Here is a 27,218-nt window from a genome sequence, read left to right as displayed (position 1 = left end):
CGTTTACAGCGATATTATGTTTTTCGTGGGCAAGTCCATGCTTCCTGACATAGTGATCCAAAAGCTCTGAATTATACGAAAATAAAATACTCCTAAAATAAGATCCACTTCACAAAATGGACTATGTCGATCCATTTCTTCAGGTATATCAGTCTGGTTTTAATTGCAAATACACTACAACGAAACAGCAATCAGTGTACGAGTGGCGTGGTTCTTCAAAACGGTATTTTTACATACTAATTGAGGTTATGAAGATCAAAGCCACCACTTATACCTACCAACCAAGGGCTTCCACAAAACATGTTTTTGCCAAAATGAGGTCTCGACAGCTGGAAAACAATAATGCAGCAGGAGCTTATGGGCTGCCTGCCGAACTGTTTAAGAACGGTTGCGACATACTGATAAGGGGTATGGCTGGGGGGAATATATACCCGGAACTTCAGCTTGTTATGTATGCCCCTTGCACATGAAAGGAGACAAGACAGTTGTGCCAACTACAGAGGAATAAGTCACTCATCGCATATAAAGTGCTGTCGAGGGTATTGTGTGAAAGGCAAAAACATATGGTCAATGGAATAATCGGGTCATACCAATGTGGTTTTAGGCCTGGGAAATCTACAGTATAGCAACTCTTCACTCTACGCAAAATCCTAAAGAAGGTCGACTATAAAGCAGCCTTCGATAGCCCAATAAGATCCAAGGTGTTTCAAACCAGGTCTGAGTTTAGTATTACTACAAAATTGACATAGGGTTTGCCATTAGAAGCAATGTCCTAAAAGTTTCCATCGATCCTATGAGTGCAAAAAAGTTATTCGGAGTAAATTTTTAAGGGTTTCGGATTTTTTCTTCAAAAGTATGGAGAAAATGTTGTAGACGGAAATATTCTCTACAAGTTTGGCCATCACGATTTTTTCTAGAACGAACCATTCTTGAGTTATAGCTGTTCCAAAAGACCCATTAGCTGTGTTCCTTTACTTAACTGAGGTTACCATTTTAACCATTTGTTACCATTTTTAACCTGCAAAGCGTTCCTTAACCCCGAAAAGTGGCAAAACTGGAAGCAATTTTTAAGAGAGTGAGAGGGGAGAGAGAGCTTTCTTCTACCACAGGCTACCAGCAAAATTTCTGCAGGTAGAAAATGGCAGAACTGATTTTTCGACTTTTGTTTGACCATTATTTCACAAAATGGACGAAAAACCGAAGAAAAAGTCGAACACTGACAACACTAAATTAAAAACTGTGAAATAAAAGACGATACGATACATCGATAACACTTCGAACAGCTGAGTATAAAAACTGTGTTATCGATTAACTCACGGTACGTGCTACAACCCTGGGGTCGAATATAAGTTATGCCTAAAAGTATGCTAAGACTTCTGAGCAAATGAGTGCAAAACGAAATCTAACAGCAACATCGCCTGAATTAACAGATAACACTCGACAGAAGCGTATACAACAATTCAAAATGAATCCATCTACCCAAGACGTCTTTTCATGGAACAAATTACGCGAATTGCTTGATGAAAAGTTAAACGATGTCGCTAAAAAAGAGGACATAGAGAAAATGAGAACTGAAATTGCGGATTTAAAACAAGAAAATGAAAAGTTGAAAGACGACATACAAAAGTTAACATCCCGTTTGGAGATTGTAGATCGAAAATCCCGATCATCTAATGTTGTCGTAAGCGGATTGTCTACTACTTCATCTACTGCAGCCAAAAACGAGTTTATAAACTTATGTACCAATGTTTTAAAAGTGGATGCAGATATTATTGGCACCAGAATGATCGCTTCGGGAAGACTCTGTGTGTTTAGTTTGGGATCATGTAGTCAAGCACAAAGAATTCTGACAGCAAAGAGGAGTTTATATGGAAAGAATATTTTTGTTCAACGCGACTATACGGAGACAGAGCAGAGTATAAGATTCAATATCCGCAAACTCAAGAATGAAATTTTGAAGAAAAGGAGTGATGTCAGTGTTCGTATGGCAGAATTTGCAATTTACATCAACGATAAGCGATTCTATTGGTCCCATGGTAAAATAATCGCTCAAACGCAGGCTGACGCCATATTTTTAAGCCAAATCGCTGGCAATTTATATGAAATTGTTCCTAAAGCTAATTACAATAAACCTAATAGTACTAATTTCCCTGCATCACAATAGCAATTTGAAACGTACCATTTATTGTCATACAATGTTGCAAATCTACAAAATTCAATTAATTTTGGCAATTTTTTAAAATACATAAACGAATTTGATATTTTCTTTTTATTCGAAACACATGTGGAATACAATAAGATACCAAACTTCTCTTGCTTCTTTAAAAATTACAATCTACAGTGGATAGAGGCTACAAAAACAAATAGAGCCGGCCGTGCTATTGGCGGTTGCCTTTATGGCTTTAAAAAATGCATTGTTAACAAGTTGAAATTAGAATTCATTAATATAAACAACTCTACAATTTTATCCTCCAATTTGAATGGATGTATTTTCTACATGATTCCTTCGTATTTAAATTGCACTAAATGGAAGACAGATGCTGAACATTTTGAACACTTTTTAAAAGAATTGTCGCCGGAAAATTTCTGCATTTTGGGTGATTTAAATGCAAGGATTGGAGAAGAACAGTTTCTAGATGAGAGCATTACACAAGACTTTTCAGTTATAAGCGAAATCCGTCAATCTAAAGATAAATCTATTAACACAAATGGTAGAAAGTTATTAAACATTGTTGAAGATATTGGTGGTATTGTTCTGAATGGTAGAACAACAGGTGATACACTGGGTAATTACACATTTTGTGGCGTAATGGGAAATTCCGTAATTGACTATTGTATATGTTCGTATAGCTTTTTACAGTTTGTTTCTAATCTAAGTGTAGATCTGAAAGCCTTCTCAGACCATATGCCACTTCACTTGCAACTCAAAGTTCCGAGTAGTTGTGGGAAAAGTGACGAAAATAGTCAGCCATCGATGCAAAAACTTCACTGGAAAAACGAATACAAGAGTCAATATACACGAAATTTGTCCACACTTTCAACATCTTACTTTTCACAAAACTCTTCAGTAGATGCTATGATAGAATCAATCATAATGAAAATAAAGCAAGCCAACGACATAAGGTGTAACAAAGCTGTTTTTGAACCAAAACAAAAATGGTTTGATTGGCAATGCTACCGTTCTAGATCAAACATGATGAGACACTTAAAAAAGTACAGAAAATCGCATACGCTAATAAATAAAAATCGTTATTTCTTATCACGAGCAAAATTTAGATCGTTGTGCTCACGGAAGAAACTGGCTTTGTTTAGTGCCAATCTTAAGAAACTAGATACTATTAAATGCAGTAAAGATTGGTGGTCAATATCAAAATCTTTAAAAAAAAACGAGTTCAACCGCACAGAGGCAATCTACCTGCAGAACAGTTCAGAAAACATTTTGAGTATATGCAATCCAATCTAGACGATCTATACATTAGTTGGTGTAAACCTTATTTAGTAGATCCTTTTCTAGATTCGCCTTTCGAATTTTTTGAATTAAAGAATGTTCTAAACAAACTAAAGACCAATAAATCTCCAGGTCAAGATGGTATTTCGTACGAATTTTATAAAAATGCTCCCCAAATTTTTTTGAAACAGATTTTGCGTGTCTTTAATACAATATTTTTAACTGAAAAAATTCCAACGTGTTTTACACAGTCTATTTTGATACCTTTGTACAAAAAAGGTGACCCGAACATTGCGGCAAATTATAACGGGTGATTTTTTTGAGGTTAGGATTTTCATGCATTAGTATTTGACAGATCACGTGGGATTTCAGACATGGTGTCAAAGAGAAAGATGCTCAGTATGCTTTGACATTTCATCATGAATAGACTTACTAACGAGCAACGCTTGCAAATCATTGAATTTTATTACCAAAATCAGTGTTCGGTTCGAAATGTGTTTCGCGCTTTTTGTTCAGCGATGAGGCTCATTTCTGGTTGAATGGCTACGTAAATAAGCAAAATTGCCGCATTTGGAGTGAAGAGCAACCAGAAGCCGTTCAAGAACTGCCCATGCATCCCGAAAAATGCACTGTTTGGTGTGGTTTGTACGCTGGTGGAATCATTGGACCGTATTTTTTCAAAGATGCTGTTGGACGCAACGTTACGGTGAATGGCGATCGCTATCGTTCGATGCTAACAAACTTTTTGTTGCCAAAAATGGAAGAACTGAACTTGGTTGACATGTGGTTTCAACAAGATGTCGCTACATGCCACACAGCTCGCGATTCTATGGCCATTTTGAGGGAAAACTTCGGAGAACAATTCATCTCAAGAAATGGACCGGTAAGTTGGCCACCAAGATCATGCGATTTGACGCCTTTAGACTATTTTTTGTGGGGCTACGTCAAGTCTAAAGTCTACAGAAATAAGCCAGCAACTATTCCAGCTTTGGAAGACAACATTTCCGAAGAAATTCGGGCTATTCCGGCCGAAATGCTCGAAAAAGTTGCCCAAAATTGGACTTTCCGAATGGACCACCTAAGACGCAGCCGCGGTCAACATTTAAATGAAATTATCTTCAAAAAGTAAATGTCATGGACCAATCTAACGTTTCAAATAAAGAACCGATGAGATTTTGCAAATTTTATGCGTTTTTTTTTAAAAAAAAGTTATCAAGCTCTTAACAAATCACTCGTTAGAGGCTTATCACTTATGGACACAATATCCAAAATTTTCAATAGTATTTTGTTAAACCGCATTACTCACTGGCTAACACGAAAAAATGTTCTCAATGAATTTCAGGCTGGCTTTAGAAAAGATTATTCAACGGTTGACAACATATTCAATCTTACTAATGCCATCACCCTTAATAGAACTAATGGCATGCACACATATGCCTTTTTTGTTGATTTTTCAACTGCATTTGATTTGATCCCACGAAATAGTTTATTCTATAAACTTTCTAGTATGGGCCTATCAACCAAGTTGATAAGAATATTGGAAGGTATATACGAAAATACAACAACTAAAGTCTGGGATGGCAACAGCTATTCAAAATCCTTCTCTGTGAATTCTGGCGTCAAACAGGGTTGTATATTAAGCCCTACACTTTTTTCGTTATATATAAATGATTTACCGGATGAATTACCAGGTGGAATCGTTGTAGCGGATACAAATATAAAAGTTTTACTCTATGCCGATGATATCGTCATACTTTCAGATTCGTCTTCCGGCTTACAGAAAATGATCAATTCTTTACAAATTTATTGTTTTAAGTGGCGTCTTAAAGTCAATTTGTCCAAATCAAAAGTAATGGTTTTTCGCAAATCTGGTAGAATATCTGCAAATCTAAAATGGTATTACGAAAACCAAGAAATCGAAATAGTTAACAGTTACACATACCTTGGAGTCGAATTAACATATAATTTATCTTTCAATAGTCACCTAAAGAAAAAACTCAGCTCTTCGAAAATGGCTGTAAACTCAACATGGTCTAAGTACTTAAATCACCCTAAAATATCTAAATTTAATAAATTAAAAATCTTCAATGCTTGCTCTAAGTCCATTATGTTCTATGCTGCGCAAATATGGGGGTTCGAAAAGTACGAATCGGTTGAAAAATTATTTAGATTTTTTGTTAAAAAAATGTTATACCTTCCTAACAATACACCAAATTATATGCTACACATAGAAACTGGGCTTCCTACATTATACTCCCATACTCTAAGAATGCACTTTTCCTACATAAACCGGGTATTGCGTCTGAACCCAAACAGACTACCGAAAATTTTAGCAGAAAAAGTAATTGAAAAGGAAATTTATTGGGCAAAAGAGTGGTCAAATATATGCGAAAGGGTACAATTTTTTCCCTCCAATAATAACATACCTAAAAGTAATTATTGGAAGGACATTATTGATGCATTGAATAACACAGAGCGAACTAACTTTTTCAGCACTGCTCTGAATTCCCAGTTCACGACCTATATCCACGCTTAGAGTACAATCAAACTTATAATCTTACACAAAATTTGTCAGCATATGCTACGAGTTGGATTATTAAAGCTAGAGGTGGCTTACTTCATTTGAATTCCAATCCTTTTGTAAGAAACAGTAGTAGTAATATGTTATGTACAATTTGCAATATGAACGAACAAGAAAATACTTTCCATCTCATTGGAGTATGCCCTATTTATGCAGAATTTAGGAGTATATACTTTGGAAAACATACCCTCTCAGAAAGTGAAGTAATTGATGCTTTAAATGGTACGAATTATCTTTCATTGTTTAAATATATAACATCCTGTGTTAAATACAGAAATCTCATAGTAAATGAATTTACATAAATTATAAAACATTTTATAATATGTCTACGTATAAAATGGCTAACAGCAAAATAGCTATGCCAATTATAGATGTACATTAATATACATTTATGTTATTATTAAGATTTTAATTAAGATATAATGTAATACAATCTATTAATAAAATAAAATAAAATAATAATAAAAGACGAAAATTGATTTTTTTGTGTTTTTTTCTGACATTGCTGCCGGATCTACCATTATTCCGTTCCTTTACTTTTCTGGTAAAAATGTTCATGAGAGAGCAATTTTGAACAATTTTGACACTTTTCTCTTTTACCACTCTTACCATTAAAAAAGTAAAGGAACAAAGCTATTATTTATATGCACCTATAAGGGGAGTATGGATTTTTTAATATGGGGACATATATTTTTTGGGAGACTACCGTGGTTATTTTAGGCGGTTTCCCTCTTATTTTTCTAACTGTGTTATTTGACCCTTCGAGCGTGATATCTCAATATTGTTAGCTGCTTTCTGAAAGCCATTAAGACCATTGTAGTAGACAATTTTTAAACCCGCAACCTTCACTATAGCTGCATTTCAATAAGACCTCAAAAATTGACCTTTGTAACCGAATAACTGTTTTTGCACTAGTTGGATCAATGGGGACTTTCGGGATATTACTTATAATGGCAAACCCTAGCTCCGCTTATACGCATATCTATTTTGACTGGGTTATTATGTAAGGTACTCTGGTACAACTAGGCCCATAACAATAGTCTTGGAGTCAACGCGGAGAACATAGAAACTCGTACGGAGCTTTTTCCAGAAGCTAAATGACCCGGGGCATCGATTGACATGGAAAAGTATTACTGAGGGGCGGTCGAAGAACGGTCTTATTGGCTGTATGTAACCTTGGTTCGGTCCATCATAGCCTATGGTAGACTTCCCCCAATTAATCAAGCACTCATTTAAACTTAATGATAGCTATCATGAAAGAAGCTGAATTAAAGTACTTGAAATCAGTCCTTAAGGCTTGCAAGTCACGGACCATAAACTCTCGAACTGTCCTTGATTGCAGAAAGGCCCTGCATGATACACGAAATATCGGTAAACTTTGCTGAGTTTCAGGTCATAGCGATATAAAGGGGAACTTAAAAGCATATAACCTCGCATGTGTTACCGTACGAGTAAGTTGATCGGTGGATGCAGGACATCCAAAACCATCTAACCTGTGATCTCTAAACGTTGAACACCTCACTTCTCCCACTAGATGAATGAGGAAATAGAATCATTGTGGAACTTATTATGGGTCATTGTAGAGTTATGTATCTAACGTCAAGATAGAAGGGCAGTGGCATCGATTACTGTAGATTATGTGAAGACGTAGGGAGTCGAACATCCACTTTGCAGGTACTCCTTGTAGCACACAAAAAGACACCGACTGGGTAGATACGCGATAGATACTTTCCCAAGCACCTATCATAAAATAACCACTCAACTTGCAATATCCCGGAAACTTCTTCATCTTTATCCTCAATTCAAAAAGGAATAACCTTGGAATATTCCTACCGTCATATTCAAACCTTTCCAGGATGTAATGGCATGTGACAGAATGTGGTCTATAAATAGTTTTCAAAATTATATTGAAATCAGTTCGGATTCGGATATACGTCTCGTATATATTTATAGATCCAAACAGGCTATGTCGGAATATTTTATGACAATAACGTTATAAGTATAAATAATCGGAACATACATATTGAACCAAATGTTACTTACCCCCTGTTTTTGTAAAAATATTTGTTTTTCTCACACGAATTGTCAAATTTTATAGATCGATTTACTCGCCTTAGCGCATATGTAGAGCTCTGATTTGCAAAAGAGGAATTCTTAACTATATATGGAACGCGTCTACGAAAAATTAGGTCAGTATGTCATCTGGAGACTGAGCTGTGGATGCCTAAATTATTATGAATATAGACGAACGAACAAAAATAAGTTACAACCAGTAAGGAAAGGATCAAAGTCGGACGGGGCCGACTATATGATACCCTACTCCACTGTGAATATGTAAAATAAAATAAATATATTCGATATAATTTCGCACATTTATTTCCGGACCGGACATTCCAAAAATCATTGAAATCGGGCTTATATAGCGTGTTTGGTGCAGCAAATACGCGAAATCGGCTGAAAATATATATGGGAGCTATATCCAAATCTGAACCGATTTCGATATAATTTGGCACATTTATTTCTAGACCAAATTCAGTCAAACATTCCAAATTTCATTGAAATCGGACATATATAGCGTGTTTGGTACAGAAAATACGTGAAATCGGCCGAAAATATATATGGGAGCTATATCCAAATCTGAACCGATTTCGATATAATTTGACACACTTATTTCTAGACCGAATTGAGTCACACACTAACAATTTCATCAAAATGAGACGTATATATCGTGTTTGGTGCAGCAAATACGTGAAATGGGGTGAAAATATATATGGGAGCTATATCCAAAACTGAACCGATTTTCACCAAAAGCAATAGCGTTCTTCCTATGGCTGAAAAAATTATAGTCCCCAATTTTCAGCTGAATCGGACAAAAAATGCGACCTGTACGTTGCGAACAAAAATACATGGACAGACGGACGGACATGCATAAATCGACGGACATGTATAAATTCCCCAAAGGGAACTATGGGTCTATTTCGTTTCCTTTTGTATGTTACATACAAATGCACAAAAACATAATACCCCTTACCACTGTGTGGTGTGGGTATAAAACAGGGACATACGCAGGATTTCATTTCGGGGGGGGGCCCAACTTGACCAAAAATCATGAAATTAAAAAATGTTGTGTACCTTTTAATGGGTTATGGCCACTTATAAGAATCCATTTTCATGCATTTGTTTAAGAAATCTATTAAACCTTGAGTTAACTTCTATTTTTTTATTTTTTATTTTTTTGAAAAAATCTTTCTGACAAATGCCCGCCTATAAAGCACTGTTTTTACTAAAGCAGTTCACGGTACCCACTGTAGTTTGAAGAGAAATAAACCGATCAGCATATATTTTTGTGGGATCATTACGAACCTAATAATCTTGTCCATTATCGAAATGGAATTAAAAAAAAAAAAACAATTTTTAAAAATTTTGAAAAGTTAAAATCGAAATTTCGATTTTAACAAAAATAAAAAACTGTAAAAATTTTATATTTTTGTTGGACTCCGTCAGCAGTTTTTTAAAGACTCTATCGGTTAATCACATGCTTTATGTGTGTAATAGTCCTACAAAAACATATAAAGACCGGAGCATCCGTTTTCGAGCTACAGTGGGCACCGCTTTCAATAGTGCCTCTTCGAGGAAAAGACTTTTTTAGTTTCCATGCTAGATACAAAACACAATAAATGTTTCCCATCGAAATCTCATATCTCGGTAAATTTTTGTCCGATGGACTGGAGATTTTGACCCATATTCTATTCTACATGTACTTTAAATTGAGCCAAAAAAATTAGATTTTTCGAATTTTATATGAAATATTGATACATAGCATATAAATTAAATAGAAAGAGTTCATAATATTTAGGATACAATTTTAAATATTTACAGAGTAGGATATTTAGAATTGAAAATAGAATATAATCATACAAACACAAAGAATTGCCGTTATCTCTGCTATAGCAAGATTTTCACTATTTCGATGATCTTAGCTTAATTTTTAAGAATATCGTCTGTCGTTGATATGTTTCCAAATGAAAACATTAAGAAAAATTTAACAGTTTTGGAAATATGGTGCGAAATGTATACAAATTATTTTTAGATATAGTATAACATTTGAGGCAATAAATGTACTTCCAGTTCATTATTTCTCCAAATATTTTAGTCTGGCCCTGGGCATATTTATACAAGGTAGAAGTGACAACCTGCTGTATTCTTACTTTTTTTGTAAATTTAGTTTTCAAAATGTAATAGGGTCTACTCATGAATTTTGAAACTTCGAAATTGGCTACCATAAAATTATTCTTTTCACCGTAAACGTGTAATAACAATGAATTACGACAGTTCTGTATGCTTTATATTTACATTTTGATTCAAATGTGTTCAATTTTAGAGGATTTTCAAAATGTATTTATGTCTTTCCTGAAAAAAATTTTGGAACGACCCTATCATTCAATATTTATTTTTAACAATTAATTTTCAATAACAAAAATGTTGTTTTTGTAAATTTTTTAGTTGTTGTAATTCTTCCATATACCTTATATAAATTTGCCTTGGTCTGGCCCTTATCTACAAATTTGCTTCAGAAGTCAGAAGAAGATTTTCATAGCCCCGAGTTGGCGTAGGTAGTCAAATAATAGAGATATCGCAATAGTCGTTAATGCATCCCTTTTTTCCACCTTTTCTGCAATCACACTACAGGTCGGAATTTTGATCGGATCATCACGAAATTTTCTCACAGACATAGAAGCCTATTGATGTTGGTGATGTCGACAGTAGTCAAATATAAAATTAAATATTAATTATTTTGGTTCAGTTCGCCTTAAGTCATTTGGTATAAAAGCCAGATAGGTGAAAACTTTCGTATCTCCATAAAAGAAATGTTTTCGAGTGAAAAGATTATTCACAGAGGTAGTGGTGTAGGGTATCACATAGTCGGCCCCGTACCGACTACAGCCTTTTCTCACGTGTTACTTTTAATATAATGTTACAAAAGAAGCGTTATAATTTTGTTCTTCTTAATTGTACGATTAAAAGTTTTGGACTCGATGACAAATACTTTGATGGACTTAGTTCTATATAGTTTTGACAAATAACAATCGATCATTATTGAACCCCACATAATTATTCGCTTATAATAAGATAATTAATTTTGGAAACGGATTTTATTTTGAGAGACTCGATAGTTACCGCGCCCATAAGCTATTTTAGTTGGTCACCGTAGTATTTACATTTTTGTTAGGAAGCATGAACTTGTCCACGAAAAATAGGATATCGTGTAAACAAGACTACAAAATGTCCAAAGGATCCTCGAACAGTCTTTAAACTGCAATTATGTTAGACTTGTATGAGGGACCTGAAGATGTTGTCAAAAAATTCTCTTGAAACATGATGTACTTTTGGAAGTTAATTTGCGAGTGGAACTAGGTAGTCCATACCAGGTTCGATTTTAGACTGAATCGGTTAGTCCCTTCGACCATTTAAGTTAAAATTTTTTAACTTTTATGGCAGAGGTACCGATATAACTTAAATTTAATTTGGACAAAACATTACGAGATCCATATCTTGGACCAAATCGGTTGATCCGTTCGAGAGTTATCATGAGTTCCAACCTGCCAGACAAACAGAGATACAGACGGACGGACGGTGGTAAGTACTTCCATCTTGTCTGAAACGAATATCGTCCAAACATATGTGGAGTCTAAAATCATTATTTTGATGAGACCTATTTGTTTCGTATCCTAGTGTATATAATCTCATAACCTTAAAGTCTGAGGCTACAATTATACTTCGGTGATGATAAAGAAAAAAATGAAGTGACGCACAAAAATTCATTTGTCTTCATTATTTTCACATACTGTTTAGCAGCTAATTTGTCTAAAATAGGATAACAAAATTTTGGTGATGCTAGTAAAACAAATTTCTAAATGGCTTTCATGATGTAGTCCACGAAGGACCGACTCTTCATACATTTTATCAAATAGAAATTTTTTCATACACTTCCATTCCCACAATACTCAACTCGTTATTTTTGTTGTTACAGAATGAGTTTTAAGCTTCGAGAGCTATATATAGTTCGAATATGACATAAAGTTGGAGTATATTCATTATGGAATTCGCATAATTCATTGGAAGTTTCTCTCAAAAACAGCATACAAACAAAACATTTTCAAATATTTTCTTACAAAACTTGTTAATGATGAACATTTTCTGTTCAGAAACTTAAGCAAAGTATAAATTTTAATTTGAAATCTTCAAACATACAAACATTTTTATGAGAAAAAAATATAATAAGTAGTTACAGTAGCTTAACAAATTTTGTTCGACCAAACCATTTCGGGGGGGGGGGGGCCCGGGCACCCCGTGCCCCCCCCACCCCTGAGTACGTCCCTGGTATAAAAACAGGGGGTTAGTGTAGTAACTAGTGTAGTATCACAGTTTGACTCCTCCAAGGGATAAACCTTGACGTGGAAGTTGAACAAAGTACATACTTTCATTACTGGTGTATGGGACATATTAATACGAGTTCTACATTTCAGACCAGCGTCGAAATTCTCCATGGTAGGAGATAAAGCACTATGTAAAGATGTTGTATAAAGACAACGCCATGCTACCATGTCAACAAACGTACGTTCCCATCGACCTCTTACACCAGCTGGGCCACACAGCATGTTGTTACTTGGCAGTGATAAGAAAAAAGTAACTCTGTAATGAAAAACGTTGGCGGAATATTTACCATAAGAAGAAGAAGAAGAGCAGAAGGTAGTGTACCTCGTCATATCAACAACACCTTCAACATTTATTGCCACACATGAAGGAAGGGTTGCGCATGCTTGACTTGCTACGAATACGTCGCATATGGCTTATATCGGTCTTGTGCCATTTTCGGTTTGGTTTGGCTTTTATCGCAAAATTGTTGTAACGTTTTCTTATGTGCTTCCTAGTAGGAGCCTATTTGACAGTTGTTTCAACTTTTAAGCGACAAATGCCACCACCAATGTCTTTATCAGTCAGTCGTTAAGCTTCGTTAAACACTTTGATTAGAGCAGACAGACGTTCAAGTTGTAAATTTGTTGGGAAATTAAAAATTATTTTCGAATGTGAAAAGAAAGTAGCACTGAAGTTGCCATTAACATTTGAGCCTGGGAAGATTTGTACTTCACAATGAGGGCTTTGATAAAAATTCTATTTAAATATTGTTTATCAACGTGAGAATGTCATCGAATTTGAAGTTAATATTTTTTAATGAAAATGCAGATATGAAAACTTTATAAGAAATGTGAATGTGCATGAATTTCTCATTGAATATATTGTACGTCCAACACGTCGAAGATGATCGAATTGCCAATATGTGGGCTTATATGGTGACTGCTAAGTGTATATCGAGGTTTTTAAATCTAGCAGTGCTAGCGATGTCTGTATGTTGCCGCCTAATTCCGTTGTTTGATGTGCGATGGCTAAATTTTAGGACAGTTGAGCCAAAGATTTCCTCCTTTCCATTTTTGCATTAAAATATCCTTGAAAAGCGCTCGTAAAATTGCCTTCGATCAGATGATTTGTTTTCGGTTGAGACATAGACGCGTGTATTGTCAACATTCGGGGTAAATTATACATTTTCTTTTTTTCTAGACTTTTCGGCTAGTCAATTAAAGTGTGTTAAAGTAATATTTGAGGATATTCTGATCAAATGTGTTTATTATGTTTTTTATTTTCTTATAATTCAACCAATAGCAACAATCAACATGTAATAATGACCTATGGTCTTAAAGTAGGACCTCAAATGGTTTCATAGGTTCCTATAATTACAAAAAACGCAATTTTCATTTTCTTCAAATCGATCTAATTTAGGATCGTAATTATAAACAAAGTATATTCGGACAAAGTACATCTGCCGTCAGTAAATGTTTTTTGTTACCAGTTTTTTTTTTCTTACAACTGTCATCCCAACTGCAATTGTCTTCCGTACACAAATCGTAAGAATCACCACTCATGCATTACATCAATATTCAGACATAAGTCGGGTAGCACCCTCTTCTTGTTCATTTTCTTAAGAAAAAAAGTGCAATGTCGTTATTTGAGGCACTTACATTGACCCATAATAAAAACAGGGTCTGGCCTGGTTAGTTTATTGTAGCACGAGCTAATTGCAGTTGCATCTGCAGAGTTGTAAACTAATGAAGTTTGATGGATTGTAGATGTCACGATCAAAAGGCAGTGAATTGCACTTCCAGTTGTTTATTGCTGCAGTTGTTTTTCTTTGAGGGAAATTTATAGATCGTTTATGCAATGAAATTGCATTGTGACTGGCAGGAGACAGGTCATGCAGGGGACCAAAGGATATGTGGTGTGTGCATGTGTGCAATTTGCAACACAAGTCACATTTCCCCTCCCCTAATGTGCACTGTCAAAGATGTTTTCTTAGCGACAAAAAAAAAAATAAGAAGGTGTTCCTTTGAGTTGTCAACCTTGCATGAAGAAAATGCACGAAGTAAATAGAAAAATTACTTCAGAACAAATGTCATAAGGCAACTTGCATAAGAATATAAGGATCTTTTTGGTTGAAGGTGGTGGTGAAAGATGGCATTCTTTTTGACATAAAACCACACAATTCAACCACGTGCCTACTCTTCACATAGAAAAAGGGCAAGGAAATGCGGTCCTTATTAATTTTAATTATTCTACCAGCCATATTTCCGAACTTCCTTCAACCACAGGTATGGGTGGAATTATGTTTTATGGGGTGAAATGTGGTCAATTAGAAAGTCGATCATTTTGACGACTTTAAGGATATAAAATATATTTTTTTGTAATCCGTATTTTCTTTGGGGTAGTGGTTGGTTGCTCTTATTTTCGTGCAGCTGTTTTTTTTTCTTGAATGGTAAAGCTACGTTTACAGCGGAGTCTAAAACATTTGATTTAGCAAAATTCATTTAATTTGATGTATTGAATGGAATGGGCAATTTAAATGACTAGTTTTACTAAAACTCGTTTTATAAAAGATCATGTTTACATCCAATTGGTTTTAGTAAAACTCTCCATATCAGTTATCAATATGTCAAATAAACGTCTGTAAACATACGTTAATATGATTAATCTAACTAATCTAAGTTTCTTGATAACACCATCTGGTGGTATTTATCGACACTATGTTATTAAATGCTGGTGTGATCTCATAATTCTAATTAGGTAAGATCTAATGTGAATATATAACAATAGATGGCGGTGTATGGTGTTCATTACACATTATAACATATTTCGTCGGTGTCATGCTTAAGTGTTCCATACGCAATTTTTGACATTTTGAGATAAAGGTACCTTACAAGGTTTTGAACCATGCTCTTTCAGATGTTTTGGTCGGTTTTTCTCTATCTCTTATAGTTTCTGAGATATTCAGATGCCAATTTGTTCCATATCCGCTTTGTGACTCAAAAAATCTTGTCGTTTTGTTCCATATCCATAAAGCCTGGCGTATGGAACAAAACAACTTTGAACTTTTTAGTTCCATATCCATGTCGTTTGGCGTATGGAACAAAAAGAGACAATAACGAATTGTTCCGCACCAAAAATGATGGCGTTTGGAACAAAAAATTGCCCATTTTTGCCAAGTTACGAATAATGTGGCGTATGGAACAAATTGTTTTAAAGGACTTGGTTTAAAAACTGAAGAATTATAGTTTCTAAATCCAAATATTTTTGAATATTGTATTGTTATATGAAAACGAAAATTACTCAATCATTTAAACAAAATATCCCTAGTTTAAAGACAAAATTTTGATGTAAGTCTACAAAAATATACGCAAAAACATTCATTCGACTTGAAGCTAGTATGGAAACCGACTACAAAAATGTTATTATAAGGAAAAATGTTTTATGTTACCTTAGAAATTCAAAAAATCAATCCGTTCGAAATTTTTACCACAAAACAATAGTGATAAGTGGAGGCAATACCTTAAATAAATGTTAAGGAAACCTATAATAATGGTCCTTACTGTATTTATATGAGAAAAATAAATGTTTCATTAAAGTCCTGATTTTTCAACTCCACAGTAGCACTTCATATAAAGGAGTTGGAACATGATTGACAAAAAGTGCTTTGGTTGAAATGTGACAAAACATGTTCCATGTGACACAAACTGCCAAAAACATGAAAAAAAGATTCCATGGAACAATTTAGCAACTTTTTGCAATTATTACAATTGGCCATAACTTCTAGACTATCACATATATCTGACTAAAATAAACTACTGATATATTCTATGAGTTTAGTTAAGTAGAACTGAGCTCTTAAAGTATTGCACCATTTTTATCCTGTATGGCCTTAAACATTAACTTGTGTTTTTCTCGAATCAGGCAAATGGCGTATGGAACACTTAAGCATGACACCGACGATTTGACAACAATGAAACTTTTTTAGAAGCTAATCGTTTTAATAAATGCTCTTTAAATCTAGGTGTACCTCATTATTGGAATTTTTATACCCTCCACCATAGTATAGAGGGTATATAAAGTTTGTTTTTCCGTTTGTAACACCTTGAAATAATCATTTGTTACCCCATAAAGAATATTTGGGAAATTCTAGGGCCTAATTACGTGATTCGATTCGAACGAGTATTTGCTCGTGAAAAAGATTTCGACACATTAAAAAAGCGGCATAACGAGATTCGATCGAAATCGTTGATCGAATGTTTCGAGAGTAACCGGTAATCGAACTATGAAAACCTGGCTCCGCGAAAAATGACCCCAATGCAAAATTGCCCCAAAGCAAATGTGCAAAATGACCCCAAAAAATTGTGTACATTACAACAACACGCAATTTGGGGCAATTTTTCACAAATTTTTGGGGTATTTTTGCACCAAAAAATTGGGGTATAATTGCATTTCAATAAAAATGAAACATGACCCCAAACATTAAAAATGCGAAAAAGCCCCAAAATTATTTTCTGTCGATGTTTGGGGCATTTTGCTTTTCTGAGATTATTTCAAAAATGAAAATTAAATTTTACTAAATTTGTTTTATATAATAGTACAATAGCAATTTACGTGTTACTCCGTCGCAAAATAATCAACTTTTCAAACCATTCATTCTTAGATGTTCTGTGGAAGTCGTAAGAAGTTCGAATTTGTAATTAAGAAATGAAAGAAAAACTATAGAGTGCGTACTGGAGAGCAATAGATGTTAGTATGTTTATAAAACAACTGAAATATAATAAAAAACAGATATTATGATCTGTTTGAAATCGATTTTTATTTGTAATACTTGTGAAGAAGAATTGGTGAGACTGTTTTAAAAATCGCGCGATTTCTAAAACAGTCTCATTCACAAGTATTTCAAATAAATATCGACTTCAAACATTTTCACCAATGCTTCTTCGATTTCAATCTTGTGAATGAGCATTGGTGAGATTGTTTAAAAAATCGCGCGATTTTTAAAACAATCTCACCAATGCCCCTTCACAAGTATTACAAATAAAAATCGGTTTTAAACAGTTCATACTATTTGATTTATTTTGTTTTTAAAATAGATTTCAAACTTGTGAATGAGCATTGGCGAGATTGTTTTAAAAATCGCGCGATTTTTTAAACAATCTCACCAGTGCTCCTTCAAAAGTATTACAAATAAAAATCGAGTTCAAACAGTTGATAAGCATTGGTGAGATTGTTTAAAAAATCGCGCGATTTTTAAAACAATCTCAACAATGCTCCTTCACAAGTATTACAAAGAAAAATCGATTTTAAAAAGTTCATAATATTTGTTTTATTTTGTTTAAAAATTGATTTCAAACTTGTGAATGTGCATTGGTGAGATTGTTTTAAAAATCGCGCGATTTTTTAAACAATCTCACCAATGCACATTCACAAGTTTGAAATGGATTTTTATTTGTAATACTTTTGAAGTAGCACTGGTGAGATTGTTTAAAAAATCGCGCGATTTTTAAAACAATCTCGCCAATGCTCGTTCACAAATTTGAAATCAATTAAAATTCAATTCAATTCTTTGTAATACTTGTAAAGAAGCATTGGTGAGATTGTTTTAAAAATCGCGCGATTTTTTCTCACCAGTGCTACTTCAAAAGTATTACAAATAAAAATCCATTTCAAACTTGTGAATGTGCATTGGTGAGATTGTTTAAAAAATCGCGCGATTTTTAAAACAATCTCGCCAATGCTCATTCACAAGTTTGAAATCAATTTTAAAAACAAAATAAATCAAATAATATGAACTGTTTAAAATCGATTTTTCTTTGTAATACTTGTGAAGGAGCATTGGTGAGATTGTTTAAAAAATCGCGCGATGCTTATAACTGTTTGAACCCGATTTTTATTTGTAATACTTTGAATGAGCATTGGTGAGATTGTTTAAAAAATCGCGAGATTTTTAAAACAATCTCGCCAATGCTCATTCACAAGTTTGAAATCATTTTTTAAAACAAAAATTTTTAAAACAATTTCACCACTGCTCCTTCACAAGTATTACAAATACAAATCGAGTTCAAATAGTGTATTAAATCTGTTTTATGTGAAATAACTATGGGAAAACTTTTTAATTTTCTCTAGTGGCTTCTTCGATTTATTAATCATACAATCTTTCCCCCGCTTAATTATTTTATATTTAAATAGATTCTACTTTTCCAGTTACTTACAAGTTATTTCATTTGTATATGTTTTAATTGTTCGATATATTTAGATTTCGAGATTTTTATTATAAAAGACAATTGTTAAATTATTGTGATGCTTTCTTGCAAACACTTAAAGTGTTGTTCAACATTGGCTAAATCGAAACATTTTCTTTGTCCTTACTGCATAGTAAACGCTACTATGGTGAGTTGTTTTTATCTTACAATAAAAATTATAAAATTTTTGGGCCGAAATTGCATTTTTTATTTTGGGCTAAAACTTCATTAGGCAAAATTACCCCAAACTTGGGGCAATTTTTCATTTTATTGTTGGGGCAATATTGCATTATTTTGGGGCGAAATTGTTCGAGGTATATTGGGGTCAAAATTCATTATACAGTTTCACCCCAAATTTGGGGTCATTTTTCACAATGCCTTTTGGGGCCATTTTTCGCGGAGCATGAAAACCTATGTGTTCTTTAGGGAATATTATAAAGGTAGATGCCAAGGCGAATTTAACAAGGTGATCCAATAGTTGACGTTAGGTTGTAGTCTTCATTTGCTGTCAAATTTTTTTGCGTGAAATATCCACAAAAGTTAGAAGAAGAAGAAGAAGCTTAAACAAAGATGTTGTACACAGATATTTTTTATAGAAGCGAAATATTTGTTATTTATTTTTGATTAAAAATATGTTTTGACAGCAAATGAAGACATAGGTTGCTATTATTGTATCACCTTCTTTCTTACACCATGGGTAGATGCCAAAAAAATGTGTTTATTTGAAACCAAAAACTAAAAAAACAAAACTATGAATGAAAAAAGTTAATATTTGTGGAATTTGTTGAACAATACATTGAATGATAAGAATTTGGTGTTTTTTGCATTAGCCTCCCTGAGAGAGTATTTCCTTTTGGTAAACAACGGCGGACGAAACGTTTAAACGTAGTTTATTAACAAGTGAGCAAAGGCTATAGTCGGGACGGGGCCGACCATGTGATACCCTACACCACTACCCCTGTACATAAGCTTTTCACTGGTAAACATTTTTTAGGGAATACAATCCGACTACCTCCAAACATAATATGCCTCTTTCTCTCTGGGACCCCCTTAAGCAACCAAAATTTCGTGACCATCCGATCAAAATTGCGACCGTTAGCGTGATTGCAAAAAAATGGAATAATTGGATGCATTACCGACTATCGTGGTATTTCCCTTATTTGACCACCTTCGCCAACATACTTTACACCAATTTAAAGGTAATATTTTCTTCTTCCATTGGCAGGCCTTGCCGTTGAAATACCCATACTAGAAAACGTTATATTCACAAAAAATAAAACTTTGAATTTGTCTCCATATGAGTTTTTCCCCATTCCGACCCTTAAATATTATCCGACTATCACCAAAATCAAAATTCCAACCTGTAGCGTGATTACAAAAAATGGAAAAATTGAAAGAACCAACGAATCATATGCGGTATATGGCAGCTGTTAAATATCAAAATCCAATTATTCCTGACTAATTTGCGGAGGTTATATAAAATATATGTTTCGCACTACCATCCTAGCAAAGCTTCCTTGATATCAAAGAGTGCTATCCGATTATATTTTTAAAGTCAACGATATGGTATGTTGTTCTTATGGTTCGAACATCGTGTTAATCATAGAAAAAATCCGTTTATAGCGAATTTTTATACGGCTGACCTTTTGAGTACACGACTTCACAATTGCTACACGGTGGCACCAATGATTAGAGGCGTACTTATATGAACATTCATACCAAAGTTGTTACTGGCTTCCAATCACAATATTCTCCATTCGCCACTTAAACATCCCAGCAAAATAAATTGGAAGTAGTGCAATGTAGACTAGTTCTTTCACGGCATGTTTTTATGCAGTTCAAACGGAGTCGTGAAAAAGGCACTCCATTCCTCACATTTTTACCGCATTTGGATGCAATCCAAAGAATCACATCCATTTGTCACATTTTAACAACATCCGGAGGCAGTTCAACGGAGTCGTGAAAAAGGCACTCCAATTCCTCACAATTTAACAGCATCCGGATGCAGTGCAAACGGCGTCGTGAAAAAGGCACTCTGTTCACTACATTTTATTAGCAGTTGTTAGAGATCCCTACATGTACATAAATCAGTTTGTACATCTCTACAGGCAGCGGAATACATTTCCAAAAAGAGATAATCGTATTAACATTTCCAAACATTTGTTCATACAAACTAAATAATATTTAATTTGTGAACATTTTTCCGGTAACTCACGAGAAGAAAATTTCCCAATGGAGTGCTGTTGGAGTACATGTCGAAATCTTAACTTGTGATAGGAAGACAATATGAAACCTATTTAGCAGATGAAGCAAAAGCACTTAAGCTTGGATTAAATGATGAGCGGAGGAAACACACATGTTTGCGATTGAATTCAATGGAGAATTTTCATAATTTTTGTTAATTTAATAAAGTTATTAATATTTTTGTTTTACACAAATAATAAATGCATTTTATTTTGTTATTCAAAACACGTGCTCTGGACTGCCTCCTATTCTACCCCAAAGGGTCAGTTAAAATGCAATGCCAAAGGGTCAGTTAAAATGCAGTGCCAAAGGTTCAGTTAAAATGCAATGCCAAAGGGTCAGTAAAATGCGGTGCAATGGAGTGCCTCTTTCCGGGGTCACTCCCTTGTAAAAATCATGAGTGAAAATGCATAATTTGATGCACTTCCAAATCACTTGTACATATCATTTAACTGCCTCTTTGGAGGCAAACTTTTCGCTGGGATTATACAGTTTTTAATATTGCATACAATAATGTTGGAGAATACAGCAGATCACAGCTTTTATACTCGTATCTTAGCAAATTAATATCCTTCAAGAACGCCATCAATAAAAATATAGACTAGAACGACAAGGAAATGGCTTCAAAAAGTTCAGAATGCTTCTATTCTTTGTCGAAATCAACTAAAAATATAGAATTATGTGAGGTTCGAATTCCAAAGAAAAACACCAATTATCGAGAGGAGCAAAATGTATATATTTTATACGAATTACCGCGATTTCGGGGCACGAATTATCGCGACTCCTCTATATTGCCAATATTAAATAACTATAAGGCAAACAAGTAAGAACGGCGTTAAGTTCGGCTGGGCGAACTTGTTATACCCTCCACCACGAGTTGTATTGAAGCAAAATGGAACAATTAGTTTCCTTTGGTATATGAAGAAGATAAATACCAATATTTCTGTAAGATAATATGGCTAAAACCTAAAAAATACCAAAAATCAAGAGGTATGCTTCCATGGGGGATATAGGAAGACGTGGACCAATACTAATAATTCTTTTCTGGAATATTTTATAACCCCAGAGAAGACTAAATAACAAATGTCAGTCATTTCGGTGGGATATTGACGTCACAACATTCAGAATTACGAAAATCAGGAGGAACCGTTCTATGGGGGCTATATGAAGGCGAATTTCAGAATTTCAAAAAAAATTTCCCGGAAAATCCCGTTCAAAAAATTTCGGGAATTCCCGGGAAATTCCGGGCCGGGAATTCCCGACCAGTAACTCTACCTATGACAGCCTAATTTACATCGTTGTAAAGGTGATATTTTCTACTTTCCTTGCCAGGTTTTTCTTTTGATATACCTCTTAAAGAAGCAGAGCTATTGGCTTTGAAATAAAACGTTGACCTTTCCTCCAAATAAGTTTTTGCCCATTCCGAACCCGAAATTTTATGGGCGTTAATGATTGAAAATTGCGACCGGTAGCACGATTTCGAAAAAATTGAAAACTTGGATGTATTACCGACTGTTGCTATATCTTCGTTATTTAGCCGCCTACGCCAACCTACTTTGCATCATTGTAAAGGTGGGATATTCTACTTTCATAGTCAGGCTTTGCTTTTGGAAGCTTCCCAACCAAAGCTGTGATATTCGTCATTATTACTAAAATCGCAAAAATGAAAAGTTTGGTTGTATTAGCGACTATTACGACATCTTCGTTGTTTGACCACCTACGACAACCTACTTTACATCGTTAGAAAGGTGATATTTTCTACTTTCATTGTCCGGTTGCTTTGGTATACCCCTTATGGAATCAGAGATATCTGCTCTGAGAAAACGTTGACTTTTTATCCAAATAAGTTTTTTGTACATTCCGACCCCTGAATATTATCCGACCATCACCAAAATCAATAGGCTTCTTCCCCTCCTGGAACCTCATCAACACCACAAATTTGGTGGCGATCCGATCAAAACTGCGACCTGTAGCGTGATTACAAGGTTTAGGCGGACAGACGGAAGGACGGACGGACACACATAGCCAGATCGACTCAGCTCGTCAAGACATTCATTTTGGTATATATAAGTATGGGTCTACGACCAGTATTTCGATGCGTTACAAACTTTTTGGTGAAAACCAACTTATAATACCCTCCCCACATAGTAGTGTAGGGTATAAAAATGATACATCAGATCATCTGCAACATTTTTTTTTCAACTTTTGTATAACAGTATAATTTTTCAAAATTTTTGAAAGGTTTGAAAGGCAGCGTAATTTAATATTTCGAGTCCCTTATGAAGAAGTTTGGTTACAAAAAATGTTTGTTATATGTCGATTTGGTATAGACCCACATTACGGTACCTGCAGATTTTAGTGGCTGAGGGTGTATCTCCGTCAGCACAGCTGGCTGATACTTTCTTACTAGTTCGCTCTTTACATTTCACTAACCAAAATTTCCTTTTTTCTTTACTTGACAATGTGTTTGATTTTGTGAACTAGAACCCAAAATCTATAAAAGGTCCCCTTAAGTAAAATACTGCAGATTTAATAAATAATTCTTGTAATATTATATTTCTTGTTTTTGTTTCGTTTTTGGTTAATACATATCTATAATACTAATCTTAGGCTAAGCGACGTAAATTATTGACACGCTTACGCATGCCATAACGTCCTGATGCTTGGGGCGCCCGAGTTCCAGCAATGCGACCCAAGAGATTCCAGAAGGGTCTGGGTGTGGTAGTTGTAGTTGTTGGTGTATCCTTGCGTATGTAAATGCAGTTGACTAAACCGTTGTCGGGTTCATCAGTTTCTGTTACTGTTTGGCTGTAAATGTCCTCATCAGCAGTACCCTTTATCTTGTTGTCGTTGTTGTTGAATTGGCGTTGAGAATTGCCTTTGTTTTTTCTACGGTTTCTACGGTTCTTGTTCTTTTTCTTTTGTTTTCCATCTTTCAAAGACAAACGAGTGGGAGTTGTACTAGTGGTGGTGGGTGAACTATAAGAAGTTGGTGAATATTCCGAACTTGTTGTTGGTGAATGAACAATGGGGGTCTTGTTCTTCTTCTTGTCTTTGTTGGACCCCTTCACGCCGGTCTTCTTGTTCTTAGATTTTTTGCTCTTCTTCGTCTTCTTGTTTTTGCTCTTGGTTTTCTTGGTCTTCTTTTTGCTTGAAGTCTTCTTCTTCTTTACTGAAGTTTTCTTCTTTTTGCTGCTAGTCTTCTTTTTGGTGGAAGTCTTCTTCTTTGTCGTTACCTTCTTTTTGCTTGAAGTCTTCTTTTTCTTGGTTTTGGTAGTTTTCTTTGTTCCGGTTCTCTTTACAGTTGTTTTCTTCTTTGTATCCTTTTCTTTGTTCTTATTGGTGTAAGTGCTGACCTCACCCCGATTGGGTCTTCTCAAGGGCCTTCTCTTATTTCCACTGACTTGGGAAAGTTTATTTTTATTCTTGTATTTGTTGCGGCGAATTGGTCTTCTATTGCCAACTTGATTCTTACGGCGATTCTTTTTGTTTTTATTCGCCTGTTGGGGGTTTTTAATTTGCAAAAGTTGGGAAATATCATCATCAGCACCTGTGGACCAAATAGCAGTTGTGGTGACAGGACTTAATTCCTCATTGTAATGGAAATCTTCATCATCTTCATCATCACCCTCCAATTCACCGAGGTTAATGATATGAACACCATTTGCTACATGGCCAATCTGAGCCACCTGAATGGAACCATCACCTTTCAGCTCCAAATCATCACCTTCCTCATCATCATCTACGTCTTCGTCGCTGTTGCTTGGTTTGACGGGCACCAATTCAAAAACCGCATGAGTATTTGGATCGACCTTTGGTGGCTTTTCAGCCTCTACAATAACAGCACTATCGCTCTCTGTTTCATTGAGAACAGCAGCTGGGGCAGTTGCAGCAATGGCAGCCAATGATTGGCCTTCACTTTGAAGTTGGCCAATTATGGGTACCTGTGGTACATGTACCAACTCAATAGTATCCGCAGGTGCATCTGCCATATCTACATCGTCTTCATCTTCATCATCGTTATCCTGCGCCTTGTTGTTGTGATTAACACTTCCATTTTGATTAGCATCTGTGGCCACAATTACTGTATCGGCTTTAACGACAACGTGGGCCATAGCGTTGCCATTATTATCTAAATTCTCATATTCATTGCCATCTTCATCTTCTGGATTACCATCCATATCATCGTCGTCATCATCATCGGTTGGAGGGGAGTAGAAAAGTACAGCATGTTGCTGCATCGCTGAACCGGCAGCATAGCCTTTATTTTCGCTAACATCTTCATCCTCCTCATCATCGTCATCTTCTTGGTCTCGCGCTTCTACAGGGAGTACTGCAACTGCGGCTCTTTTGCGCCGCGTCACAACACACTGTGAGCGGCCACCATCCAATTGTCTTCCCTGAATGGTGAACTTTTTCAATTCATATTCATCACCATTTTCGTCGACTTCTGTCCATGATTCAGCTGAAATTTGGAAAAGAAAGAAATTAATGAAGAGTTAAATATTATTTTATAGAAAGTTTTAAAACAGAGATGCTCTTCTTTTGCAAAGATAGTATACTCAGCGATCCCACTGCGTTGTCTTTGAATTTGCTTTTCTCCTTCACGTACACTGTGCGTGAACAAAAACAAACAAAAACATCATTTGGTCGCTGGTTTAAACCCAAAGAGAATTGTTTTACAATGTACCGTGAAATTCTCATTCACTTGTAACTTTAGGCCAGGGGTGCACACGAAGAGAATGCTATTCTGGGTAATTACATGGGAAAGAGAACCGAATTTTTCTAAGAGTAATTAAAATATTTTAAGTTATGGTTTTTATTAGTTTTTTCATTGTTAAATAAATACTGAAAGGTCCAACAATGTAATTTAAATAAAAAACTATTTGTTAAAAGTTGTAATTTTAATGAAAAGCAGTAATTTTAATAAATATCAAAGCAAATAATGTGTACATCCTTGTGCATGTTAAACCGTTGCCTTCTCAACAACGACTAAACAACTATGCGTAAGTGTTCGTATGTGTTTTAGTTAACTTTTTCGTAAAGATGCGTTCATGCCTGCTTTAGGCACATACCCAGTTGGAAGTTGTCTGCTATGTGTCTTCAAAGTTGTCCCCAATCCATTGAAGACGGCTCGATGACAGCCCTTTGCGATCATCGACGACATTTTCACACAAATGTCGCAAAACTCGTGTACGACCAGTTGAGTGACAAGGTAAGCGAAGTAGTCTTCACGGACGATAGAATGAACATTAACTTGTACCAAGGCACATTGCAAGACATTTTCGTTCAGAACGTCACGCATCGCACATGGAAGAGTGACAAATTCGGTGACACCACCTTGCTTAAAGACAATTTTGAAATTTTTCGTTGATGAAATGGTCATCGCAGATTCAATTTCCAACTGGGTAAGTCTGCCGTTGTTGCTCCAATCCCTGAAAATGCAACCTTTTTGCAATTTAATTGCATTGGACTCCGAGGTTAGATCGAGGAAATCGTGGATTTTATGAGACGGAAGAATATCAACAACAACTGCAACTTACAGCGTTGTGATGGTTACGACGTACTGAGGAAACATCGCACCAGATGTGGAGGTGGGGGATTAGCTTTCCTATTGCACCGGTCTGTTCAATTCTTTAGCCTGGCTTTAATAACTTGTTCATGGAATGTATGGGGGTAGCAGCCAAGTGTGTAACTGCCGACGTTGAGTTGCTTAACGTATACGAGTACATACAGATAAATAGCTATACTCCAGGTTATAGGACCAACATTAGTCCGCTTTTGGAAGGTCATAGCCGACTGGTCTTGGGGGACTTTAATGCTCATCATAAGTTCTGGCATTCGGCAATGACCAGGGGTATTGTGCAGATTGATTGCTCTACGTTTTGCACGGCCAATGCTGGCTGATCAGATTTATAGCTATACGTTTTGCACGGTTAATGAGGTTCGCCTGGTATGAGAAAGGACGTCACCCGACAACCCGTCGTTTTTAATGGGTCAGGCCATCTCCCATAATTGTCTCCATCAGCAGACCTCCCGTTTCCATCACCTCTGGACGCGGCACTTTCTAATCAGCTAATTGACCTAGTTTCAGAGAGTTCACTAATCACCACTTCAGAGAGGACGTTCCGAGACCCGAATTGAATCCAAATTTCCCAGCAGAGACGCCGGGATTAATGGGTTGGTCGGTGAGCATTAACGGAACAACTGGCAAAATTATCTGAAGAGTTGCATACTTCAATTAACAATTTGTCGATCACCCTGGGATGAACTGCCACAATTTACA

The 27,218-nt window shown here is 35.4% G+C and overlaps 2 protein-coding genes across 2 annotated transcripts in view; one reads left to right on the top strand and one right to left on the bottom strand.

Moving 5' to 3' along the window:
• LOC141396394 (uncharacterized) overlaps positions 1-27,218 on the bottom strand; it is a 229,678-nt gene that overhangs the window by 69,636 nt on the left and 132,824 nt on the right. The gene's annotated exons all lie outside the window — the stretch shown is intronic.
• LOC141396819 (uncharacterized) lies at positions 4,059-4,671 on the top strand. The gene has a single exon (XM_073972482.1). The coding sequence runs from the start codon at positions 4,059-4,061 to the stop codon at positions 4,575-4,577; it is 519 nt and encodes a 172-aa protein (XP_073828583.1). The 3' UTR covers positions 4,578-4,671.

The sequence above is a fragment of the Musca autumnalis genome, unplaced genomic scaffold (assembly GCF_047663935.1).
Source record: "Musca autumnalis isolate F117 unplaced genomic scaffold, ASM4766393v1 scaffold_3, whole genome shotgun sequence".
NCBI lineage: Eukaryota > Metazoa > Arthropoda > Insecta > Diptera > Muscidae > Musca > Musca autumnalis.
This window is presented reverse-complemented; position numbering and strand designations above follow the sequence as displayed.